Here is a 12,403-nt window from a genome sequence, read left to right on the forward strand (position 1 = left end):
CTGGAATTACGCATCGTGAGCATTGTGCTATTAGGTTCAATAGAACCTAATAGCTGCGGGCAACGCAGCGGATTTTCGCCGCGAATTACGCGGCGGAAATCCGTTCGTGGGAAGGAGGCCTAAGTGGGCAATGGGGCCTTGAATTTATTCAGTTCTGCCCTGAAATCCAGCGGACATTCCCTCCATTATGGGCCTAGCCATGTGTCCTGTAAGTAGTTTAGGGCCACAATGGGTATGTTTCTGAACACGGGACAAACGGGGGTATCCATTTTGGGGTGGACGTCTTCATTCCTATGTGTGCTGTACAAAAAAACTGTTTTTAAATTGACAAAATTGCCAAAAAAAATGAAAATCGTAATTTTTCCCTTCTGCTTTTCTTAGATTCAGTCAAATACTGTGGGGTTAAAATATGCAGTACACACCTAGATGAATTTGTTAAGGGGCCTAGTTTTGAAAATGGGGTCATTTGGGGGGGGGGTTCTCCATCGTTTTGGTCACTCAAGGGCTCTACAAGTGGGCAATGGGGACTAAATCTCCTTCAAGCAAAATTTTTGTTCCGAAAGCCACCGGTTGCTCCTTTCATTTTGGGCCCCATTGTGCATACAGACGTAATACTAGGGCCACAATGGGTATATTTCTGAACACGGGAAAAACGGGGGTACCAATTTTGGGGAGGACATCTTCATTCCTATGTACACTGTACAAAAAAAACCTGTTTTTAAATTGACACGATTGCCAAAAAAATGAAAATCATAATTTTTTCCTTCTGCTTGGCTTAGATTCATTCAAAAACTGTGAAGTCAAAAAAGTCATTGTACCCCAGGATAAATTCGTTAAGGGGTCTACTTTTCAAAACCCTCTTGTTCACTTGTGGGGGTTCTCCATTATTTTGGTCACTCAAAGGCTCTACAAGTGTGCAATAGGGCCTAAATCTCCTTCAAGCAAAATTTCTGTTCCGTAAGCCACCGGTTGCTCCTTTCATTTTGGGCCCCATTGTGCATACAGACGTAATACTAGGGCCACAATGGGTATGTTTCTGAGCACAGGACAAACAGGGGTATCCATTTTGGGGTGCAAGTCTTCATTCATATATGTGCTGTACAAAAAAAACTGCTTTTAAAATGACAGAATTACCAAAAAAATGAAAATTGTATTTTTTTTCCTTCGGCTTGGCTTAGTTTCATTCAAAAACTGTGAAGTAAAAAAAGTCATCATACCCCTAGATAAATTCGTTAAGGGATCTACTTTTCAAAATGGGGTCACTTGTGGGCGTTCTCCATCGTTTTGGTCACTCAAGGGCTCTACAAGTGTGCAATAGGGCCTAAATCTCCTTCAAGCAAAATTTCTGTTCTGAAAGCTACCGGTTGCTCCTTTCATTTTGGGCCCCATTGTGCATAAAGACGTAATACTAGGGCCACAATGGGTATGTTTCTGAGCACGGGACAAACAGGGGTATCCATTCTGGTGTGCAAATCCTCATTTTCATGTGCACTATAGAAAAAAGTCCTGTCTTTAAAATGACATATTTGCAAAAATATGAAATTTTAGTTTTTCTCTTCTAAATTGCATTGACTCCTGAAAAAAAACTGTGGGGTTAAAATACTCATGACACCCCTCAGTGAATACGTTAAGGGGTGTAGTTTTTAATATGGGGTCACTTGTGGGGGTATCTATCATTTTGACTCCTATGAGCCTTTGAAATCTTGGCTTGATTTAGGAAAACAAAGTGTTCCTCAAAATGCTGAAAAGTAATGTTAAATTTGTACGTCTCCTAAATGGTTAAAAAAAAACGAAAGTTTTTCCAATGTGCGCCCAAAATAAAGTAAACGGATGGAAATATTTATCTTAGCAAAAATTTCTATATTACGTTTGCATATATTTGAGATATTGCAGTAGGAAATGTTTTTCAAACTTTTCCCAATTTTGGCGCTTTTAATAAATAAATACAAATTCTATCGGTCTTTTTTTTCCGCCTAAATGAAGTACAACATGTGGCGAAAAAACAATGTCAGAATCGCTTGGATATGCAAACCTTTCTGGTGTTTTTCCATGTTAAAGTGACACAGATTTGCAAAATTTGGCCTGGTCATTAAGGCGCAAACAGGCTTGGTCACTAAGGTGTTAAAGGAAATGGCCAAGTTTGATACTCTTATGTTTATTGGAATGAAGCTTGTTAAACAAAACAAACAATGGCTGACACCTCCAAGGGTTTAGGACATGTGGCATGCTGATAAGACACAGTATATTCTACTGATAGGGGTGTTCAGATACATATGGTAGGATAGTGTGTTATGTACCAGCCCGGAATGGTATGGCAAGCTTTCTACAATTGAAGTGAATGGGAAGGAGTGTGCAATACCATTCCTGTCCTCTGAACAGTGTACAGAGCTATGCTATATCCAGTGTCCAGGGACTCTGGTGAACAGCTGTTCTATGAGGATGCTTTAGAATAGGTCATCAAAATTAAAAATCCTGGAAAACCCTTTAACCTCTTAATAGTTTTTTTTCCAATTTTGTTTTCTTTTTCTCTGCTTGCAAAAAATCATTACTTTTTTATTTTAAACCATACGAGGGTGTTTTTTTTGTGGAATGAGTTGTATTTTTCAATGGGACTGTTTAATGTACCATATAGTATATTGAAAAAACTTTTAAAAATGTCCAAGTGGAGTGAAATGAAAAAAAGAAAAACAAAATAGTTCCATTGTGGGAGGTTACGGCATACATGGTGCTTCAAAATTGACATGTTCACCTTATTTTGTGGGGCAATACAATTACAGTGATACCAATTAACAATATGTAGGATTTTTTTATTACACTACTTAAAAACAATTAACTTTCTCCAAGCTCTGACACCCATTTTTATGTTTCTGCACATTGGACATAGGGTTTGCTTTGTGATGGCTTGTTTTTTCTGGGACAAGCTGTAGCTTCTACTAGCATCACTAGCATATCATTTTATGATCACTTTTTATTATATTTTTTCTTAACACATCAGAAGTTTATTGATATTGCAATGCCAAATGCATTTTTTGTTGATTTGTTTAAAACTAAAAAGGTTGAAAATGTTTGATTTTTTTTAAGTCTTGATATTTGTGTTTAATTTATTTATACCTCTTTTTTAGTCTTCATAGGAAACATGAACTTGCTACTGTTTGATTGTTTGTACAGTGTACTTTATACCAGCATCCTATTAAGCCATGTTACAGGGCCTCAGGCTGCCATTGCAATTGAGCTGCACACTGTGATCTTGACATGGGGGTCAAAAGCAGCCCCCTTCCTCTCTCAGGGTATTTAAAAGCTAAGGTCAGTGTTGACCATGGCATCTAAATGGTTAACAGCCAGGATCTGAGTTATGCTCAGTCCTGGCGACTGCGGCTATATGTCAGCTGTTTTTGACAGCTGGCAACCACTGCATAGGCTAAAAAGAGGTTAGCACGCAAAAGCCTCAATAAAAAGAATTACATTTTATTAAATAGAATGATATTAAAATATCACATAACAAAATATATGAGTTCTCAAACAAAAAGAAATAATACATCAAAAAAGAAGGCATCTAGCATGCCATGTTAATAGAGAAATGTCTATGCAAAAGATATCTTATGCTGTTACAATCATTTACCAGGAAGGCTATCTTTTCTCCTTAGGGAGAGCACCTAGAAGGTGAGTGAGGAGACTTATAAGGCCATTCATCCTCCTCTGGGTCATATGCAAATAAGGAAGATGAACAATACCTCTGCTTGGCTTTCAATTCCTAGTCATTGTTACAAGGCTTGTATAAAGAGTCTAACATTGACTTGCAGGAACGCTGCCTTCCAATAGGTGGCACTGCAGAGGAATTGTTCCATCTCCCCTATTTGCAATCATTTACCAGTGATGACCATAATACAACAAGCGTATTGAATACCCCATATTTACATGTACAAGACAATAAGAAGAACATGAACATAACAATAGTGCCAACCTTATGAGCTGGAGTGTGTTTGGCTCCACATTAAAAGGTTAATGACACTACACTTTTATTCATGTTTTTAGTTCCTTAATATCAAAAGCCTTAACTTTTCATTTTTCTGCTGCCATATCCGGATTTCCATAATTAGCCATAATTCTAGTTTCCTGAATTAATAAATGTTATACATGCAAAACTATGCCAGTTGTGGCAATGTGCTGCATAGAATTATAGCTTGGCTTTGCTTATGGATAATCCAATGCAGAAATCATTTCAGTGCAGTCATTGTAATTTCAGGATTTCATCTAGGTTATATAAAGGCTCTCTGTATCTTCTAATATGAAACACCATAATTACATTTAGAATGATACTTTTCTCCTAAATTTATCAATTTAGTCTTTTTACTCAAATAATGTAATATATTTTCATACTATACAATCCATTCAGATATGTTATAATTAAACTAGCTTGTCCTTTCGGTGAGTTTCAGACATATTATATGTATTTGCCTAATAAATATTGCAGTAAAATATATAGCATCTGCCAGCTTTTTACTAAAAAGTTATGTGTTGCCAGTCAACTGTAACAAAATGCAAGATATTTCAGGGAGTTAATTAGGAATTTAGCTTCAGGCATTATGTTCCAGAACCTACTGTACTTCATCACCATGGGACATTAATATTCTCACTGTCTGCAATTCAGTAGCTGCTACATTAAGATCTTTTGCAATTGTCCAACACTCATTCAACGCCTTTTTCATCTTAATAAATGCCTTTAGGATGCTATATGGTATTGCTAAGCTGATATATTGTCTCAAGCGCTACTCTATTTTATTTTCAAGAATGTGGGGTTGAGGAAACGAATGGATGGACCCTATGTAATCTGTCCTGAACCCTTTAGATAGAAGACTTGCAAACATGTCAGGAAATTCCTTACTTAGTGTGCTTTTAGACCAAAATCTTGTTCTGGGGTGAAATACACAGATGTCGATCAGCGCTCATCTAATTTACTTTTATCTAAGCCAAGAATCGGTTTATGGGGACGAATGGTTGTAATTATGCTTGTTCACCCCCATAGGCCACACAGGGAGATATACAGCTGATCAGTGAGCATTTTTGGTTGGCTGATCGGTGTTAGCGTTACACAACCCAATAATTGGGCTAACAAACCTTTGTGCCACATAAAGGATCCTGTAAGGTCTTAAATGTCTCTTGCATCTCTTCAGTCCTGCTTTCTAATATTGAGCATCGTTTTGTAATTTTTTGGTGACATGGTTCCTTCTCCCATTGTGAATTGACCTAACATGAAACATCACACAACATCGCATGTCAAATCAGAGGTTACATCTTCCAAGTGCAGCAGCTGCCACTAGGGGACAGGCGAGTGTGACACAGCAGCTGGCTGCCTACTAAGCAGAGGCACATTGATTGCAAATGTATGCAAGCTTGCGTGGAAGTTAAGGCCAATTTACACGTAACGATTATCACTTAAAAATTTGACCAAACGGCTGAAAATAAGCGATAATCGTTACATGTAAATGCGGGCATCATGCAGTTTTCGCTTGAACAATGATTTTAAGGTGAACTTAAAATCTATTATTCATTCAGTGAAAGATAAAGTATCTTTAATATACCACATGCTGTTATCTCCATGGGAGACAGCAAATAACATTGTAATCTGTTGGCAGCCGCAAAGCAGCTGTTTGCACAGCTGGCCATGTGATTAAACACACGCTGGGCTCCACAAACAGCCCCTGGAGGCCCTTTTACATGCAAATGAAGATTAAAAAGTGTTAATAGCCATTAACTCTTTATGCAAATAGACCACAAAATACAAATACTTCAATCTTTCAGTCCTTTGAAAGATTATTTTAGCGCTGCAGAATAAGTTGGTGCTATGCAAATAAAGATTATTGTTATTATTTGCGTGTAAATGAGCCTCTACACTGAATAGAGCTGTGGGTGACAGCAGGAGGTGGGAGTGCAGGCATTCTGGGAGCAACCAAGCAGTACTCAGATTCACCCTTTATTTTTAATGGTGCATGTACTTATTCGGACTTCTGTAACTCATTCAGTTTCAATGTGTAGAGTAACATTAATGGAGCTAGAGATGGAGGGTGTTAGCGAAGGGAGCAGTAACATAAATTAAGATTAATAGGGTGGGTGGGCTATCAAATCAACAAAGTGCAGCAGAGAATCATGTTGGATGTAGTCTCCACATTGTCCACTCCCATACTTGCTGAGTACATCCAAGTTTTCTTTTTTTTTATGAAGTCAGATAACCTCTTTAAATACCACAGTTAGATATGAACTCCAAAACTGTAATGTGTTCTTCAATAGGGCAGAGCTCACACAAATTAAAAAAGTCAATGACACCAATTAAATAACCCTTGAAGGCACCAAATGTGGAATTAATGCAGTCGTAAAGCATACCATATAAGCTAATAACCATATATTATGTGACAGCTCACATCCCCTCAATGTCTCTCTGCTAGCCATCAGTATACTATTCTTCTATCTCACTAAAGTGGTTTTAATCTCTAAAGCCCATTCAGTCATTGTCCAGAGAAACTAGATTTATCTTTGCTATATAGTCACAAGTTATTATGGGCTGCATGGTGACTTTTGACTGTGACAGGGGTCTTAAAACAAAGATTGCTATGTAACCCTGCAACCTTTCACTCTCATTGAGGTCAATGGGATTATGGTGTGAATTGCAGGTTGCTATGACTCCGATCTGCAGATAGCAAAAATCAACCGAGGTTGAACTTTTTGGAAACTGCACATCACCGTTATGAAAATGTGTAATTCACATCACGGCCCCATTAACTTCAATGAGAGTGCAAGGTCAAAGTGCTAAACACTGATCTTTGGTTGCATGACCCCTGGCATGGCTAAAGTAACTCGGCAACTCTAGCCTTAAAATTTGCCTTTGTTATCATAGTATCTAATTTGTTCATTACATTACGAATTCTTTTACTGTATTATTGTTTTCTTTCAGTTGTGCTGATGGGTATTTTGGTCAACCATTACTACCGGGAGGATCATGCAAACCATGCCAATGCAACGACAACCTCAACCTTTCAGCCCCAGGCTGCTGTGATAGTGAAACAGGCGCATGTCTTATATGTAAAGCGGGTGTGACTGGAGATTATTGTAATAAATGTGCAGAAGGATATTTTGGAGATGCTGTTGGGCCAAAGAGCTGTCAGCGTGAGTATCATCTCTATTATTACTAATAATGTGTATATTCTCTCTATTATCTAATAAAATATTGAACAATAGTGATAAACTGTCACTCTCCATGGGAGGTCATTCGTCATTTGATCAACAGACACTTTACACAGGCCAATTGCTGGAAAATACATCTTAAAATTAAAGCTCCTCGTCAATTTACCAGGGCTCACACTGGTATCAGAAACCTTTTTTTTCCTTTAGGCAATAAATCGGTAGTGCATACCAATCAATGACACTATGGTAACAGATTTTTCAGTAAGGTTAGATTTTTCAGTAAGATGGAACAATACCTCTGCAGCGCCACCTATTGGATGGCAGCATTCCTTCAAATCAATGTATGACTCTTTAACAAGTCGTTAAAACAATGATTAGGAATATAAAACCAAGTCAGAAAACCATACACAGACAGCTGTTTCGGGGTGTTTGCCCCTCATCAGTGTACAGTAGGTTTCTGGCTTGGCTGGTGAGAGGCCTGTGACCCAATCACCTTCTAGGTGTCTCCACACACCTCCTGGATGCTCTCCTTAAGGAGAGACAGCACCCCTCCGGACCCACATATCTGGGAGAAACCCTTAACAGATTACTTGTGGTTGGCAATGAAAGAACTCCCGGAAGTGGTAATTTCGGAAGTATAGGCAATGTGGAGGGACAGAAACAGGTTTCAGTCTCATTCTTTGAATGAAACTTTATTTAGCAGCAATGATGAACTCAAGAATACAGGTACAAATTATGTTTGCAGTTACTAGCCGATAGATACATGCCATGCTGAGCTTCCCAGGTAAAAAGTGCTGGACTGCTTCAATACATGTTGTTCTCAACAAGAATTCTGTCCTCATTTTTAAAGTCTTTTTTCAAGAAAAGATATTGGCAGCTCTTGAATCAAGCTTCAACCATGCAAAAAAACTTCAGCTTTGATGAAACATGGCTGCCCTTGGGAATGAAGCTTCTCCATTCTGCTCAGCCAAAATGAAACTGAGTCACTGACCCTGCTCCCTGTCCAGACGGAGCCTTTAAAAAATTACTTCCAGACCCTCAGAACTTGACTGTATAGCAAATTAAAGAAATAGTTAACTACTGGAATATATTCTGCTAACCGTTAGATTGCAACATTTGGACCAAGAGTGTCAATCCTATTAAGAAACATTTCACACACTACAGGGGTCTTAAAACCCTCTTACACTGCCATAAAACTGTTGGTGAGAAACTAGGACATTCTAAGTGCACAAGTATGCCTGGTTGTTAATAATTGCAAACAAGCTAGTAAGTGGTGAGAGAGAGACTCTTACAGTTTGGTACCCAATGCTGGGTCAGTGTAGGCTTTGGAAGCCTCAGCGCAGAGTTAGATCCAAGAGAGAGAAACCAGCAGTTAATGAGATTCTGACTACCCTGAAATATAGTAAAAAACTTGTATATCTCAGTCCAGCACTTTGAGTAGGCTGGAGATGTTCAGAAGGACAGTGACAAGCTCCTTATTCCATAAGTCAAAGTGAAACATTTGAGTGTAACACTGTATGGTATATTGCAAGTTAAAGTTGTACTGCTTCTATCCCAGCTATTACACATTAAGTTGGGTTGTTCCGTAAAGGGACAGTATCTGTTATTTGTCAAGGATTCAGACTGGAACTGTGTTGGGAACCTGATGGCTTGGAACTATACCCTCATGTGGACAGATTATTAACGATGTGCATGCTGCATGTGTCCAGGGTTGGGTAGTCCAGTAGGCCATGAAAAGTAGTGCCCACAAGAACACACAGAGGTGCAGAGTAACATTTTTGCTCCGTGAATGATGCAATCCGCATGAAATTCCCAGGTGAGGCAAGCAATGGCAGAGAGAAGCTTCCCATAGAGCCACAAAACAGAAGCCAGAACAAACAGTCAATTTGGTACAACTTGAATCTAGTGGAATCTCAGAGGCAATTTTGAGGTCCTCATCTCCACTAAAAGACACCTCAGAAAATTGACACCACTATTAGAAAAAATAACCTTCAGTTCAATCCCAAAAGGTCTGGGTCATTCAGCAGGGAAGCTCCCATTTTCAGTTTTCGATTTGACGAGTTCTTAGAAAGTACAGACTCTTCGTTCAAAGATATAACTAACAAGAAGTCGTAAGGACAATGCTTCGGCTGAGTCCATTTGGGGCTGATTTCCAGCGGAATGTCCATAGCAGATCAGCCACGGAAAGCCTACCTCCAAACCCACACCATTTGGTGTGGATTTTGAAGTGGGTTTTATGGCGAATTCCTGTGCAGAATTCACCACCTCATTGGGAGAATGTAAATCCACAGGGAAGACGCCAATAAAATTGACATGCCATCGAATTAAATTCCATGTCACACGTCAATTCCTGCCCGGCTTTTGTGTAGGTTACTTCCATTGACTTCAAAAATGGAGCATGCTGTGATTTGTTTTCTGGACCAAAAGATCTGCAAATCAAATGCACATGTTTTAATCCATTTGCGGGCACCCATGCATCTCTAAGGGCGGCTTGATTTGCAGATTCCGCAAATCAAATTTGCCCATTGGACATTGGGCCTAAGTCAGCGCCGGATCTTTTATAGAGCTTTAAACCTGACTAGGGATATCAGCCAAATCAGAGACAACGTATGTAGTCAATGCTATTAGCTCTAAATTAAAGACCTGTGGGTTGATCTCAAACTATATTTTCAGCTGTGTAGTTAATTTGTCCCAGGGAATTATGTAAGGTACTAATCTGTAGATCATTTTGTCTCACAGCATGCAACTGTAACATCAATGGCTCTTTATCCACTGTGTGCAATCTTCAGACAGGACAGTGTGAGTGCAGAAGTAACGTAAGAGGCTGGAAGTGTGATGAGTGCTTGGTAAGTTTCTGCATAATTACATTCACACACCTGCGGGATTGGACATTATTATAATGCAAATAAGACTGGAGAGTAATACGGTTTTCTAGTTTTGGTTTTTATCTATATACTGTTGTTTTTATGACTATAGGAAGAAAATATCTTTCAGAAAATGCCAAGCAGTGGTGACAAATTCAGATAGACAGCATGTCACAATGCTGAGATTGATTGCGCAATTTCATTTTCATAGGACAGAGCTAGACATAAAGATTGAAAAGTAATTTGAGGATTTTAAATGGTGATCATTAAGTTTATTGTCAGCATAAAATAAGATACATGTAATCCATTTCTGTGCACAGGATTCACAATGTACAAACCAGGACTCCAACATTTCAGGGAAGTTGAGACAATCTTAACTCTTAGGGCTTATTCACATGGGCAAGAACCTTGTGCAAGTTTTGTGTGATGTGAGAAACTTGCACAAATATGAAACCCATTCTTTTAAATAGGTTTGTTCACGTGAGCGATTTTCTTTTTGCTTTCTGCCATCGCAGCATGTTCTATTTTGGGGAATTTCCATAGAAGAAATCAGCCATTGTTTACTAAGGGCTCCTGTACAGGAGCGTACCACAGATACGCTCGTGAAAAGATGACACGATTGCGCTCTGAATGGAGCCCGATCATGTGCTTTTGCACGCGTGCACACACATTTTACTGTACATTTTCGTGCTGCTAGGACCGTTCACAACAATAGTTGATTGGCTGGGGTCCGTCGCTCGGGACCCCGACCGATCAGCTGATTGTGCACCCATTGATAGTGCCGCAAATACACAGAGGTCGGAGCAAAAGCAGCGGAAGTCTCCGTGCCGCCCTCTATGTAGTGTCCGGCACTTGAAACTGCAGGCACGGCTCACGTTGATTTCAATGCATTTACAAGCACAACACAGAGGTTGGCGCGGAGACTTCTGCTGCTTCCACTCTGACGTACTATTGCGGCACTATCAGTGGGCGCACAATCAGCTGATCGGTCAGGGTCCCGAGCGACGGACCCAGCTGATCAACTATTGATGACCTATTCTGAATAGTCTTCCTACATGAAAACCCCTTTAACTCTGTCCATCTTCAGAAATTCTGCACCAGAATTTCCGCAGTTCAGACGTTGTATGTGAAGATATCTTTAGGAAATTCCTCACCAAAATCCTCATGTCTAAAGTGCGGATTTTGATGTGGAATTGAAAATAGCTTAATTATGCTGGTAATTCCACATCAAAATCCTCATTTAGGCCTCAGTCACACGGGCGCATGGGCACCCGTACACCGGCGCCGATGCGCCCGTGTGACGGACACCACCAGACGGACGTACCCGAGGACGGCCGTCTCTCTGCAGCGCCGGAGGAAAGAACATGTGTCCGGCTTCATTGCCGGTCATGTGTTCTTTCCTCTGGCGCTGCAGAGATACGGCCGTCTTCAGGTACGTCCGTCTCCTTCCTGCAGTCACACAGGCACATCGGCGCCGGTGTACGGATGCCGATGCGCCCGTGTGACTGAGCCCTTAAAAGTGCAGACTTCCGTTGCATCCATAGACATCTATTGAGGCAGCTAAAACAGAGCATGCTGCAATTTTTCTTCCGCTCACAGAATACGCAATTCGTATCCATAAGTGTGAAGAAAAATTCAAAAACACATACCTTTCAATGTCCGTGTTTTACCGTAGATCTTCCGGCGATCATAGATTCCGCAATTAAATTCCATCCTTGTGAGACCCCTTAAGGAGTTTGCTTTGACCACCAGGAATAGGGACATAGTTCTTAAAACAGAGATGTGTTCTTTTTCGGAAATACCATTGTTACCCAGACTACCGTGAAAAAAAGCTCTAGACATCAAGAAGGGAGTTTTATAAAACAAACTTGCTTGTTGGAGAGAAGCTGCATGATAGACCTGATAATCATTTTCATAAATTACGTAGGTAGATGTACAACTTAGAGTCAGTGATAATATATCTAAAACACAGCAGCCTTCGACTCAGAAACACTTTTCTGTATTTTGATCCAAATCTTACTCAGAACATATGATTTATGCATTGATTTTTGCTTTACTATGGTGCCAAAATGGTTTTCTTATCATAATACATTTCAGAAGCACTTTAGCTTCTCCTGACATAAACTGCATGCTTTTATTTCTAACATTTTACTTCCACAGATGAATATAAGGTAGAAGCTGTCATACAAATCCTGTTGATTTTCTGTTGATTTGCTTTGCCATTCACTTGTGCTAAAAGTGTTTGAAGAGTCTATTCATCATCTTAAGCTGGGGCCTTTTCAACTAAAACATGCTTTCATTAATTCAAGAGTACTATGCCTTGGTACACAGTCTTAGTGCAAGGCATCGGAGCCTTTACTTCA

At 39.7% G+C, this 12,403-nt stretch overlaps 1 protein-coding gene across 7 annotated transcripts in view; it reads left to right on the plus strand.

The window, feature by feature from the left end:
* The window catches only part of LAMA2 (laminin subunit alpha 2), an 834,596-nt gene that overhangs the window by 465,071 nt on the left and 357,122 nt on the right, over nt 1–12,403 (plus strand). For all 7 annotated transcript variants that reach the window (XM_066605535.1, XM_066605537.1, XM_066605536.1 and 4 more), the window contains exons 19-20: nt 6,947–7,158; nt 9,916–10,022. In XM_066605535.1, the coding sequence (XP_066461632.1) occupies nt 6,947–7,158; nt 9,916–10,022 (319 nt within the window). The remainder of the gene's footprint in view (nt 1–6,946; nt 7,159–9,915; nt 10,023–12,403) is intronic.

Source organism: Eleutherodactylus coqui, chromosome 1, assembly GCF_035609145.1.
Source record: "Eleutherodactylus coqui strain aEleCoq1 chromosome 1, aEleCoq1.hap1, whole genome shotgun sequence".
NCBI lineage: Eukaryota > Metazoa > Chordata > Amphibia > Anura > Eleutherodactylidae > Eleutherodactylus > Eleutherodactylus coqui.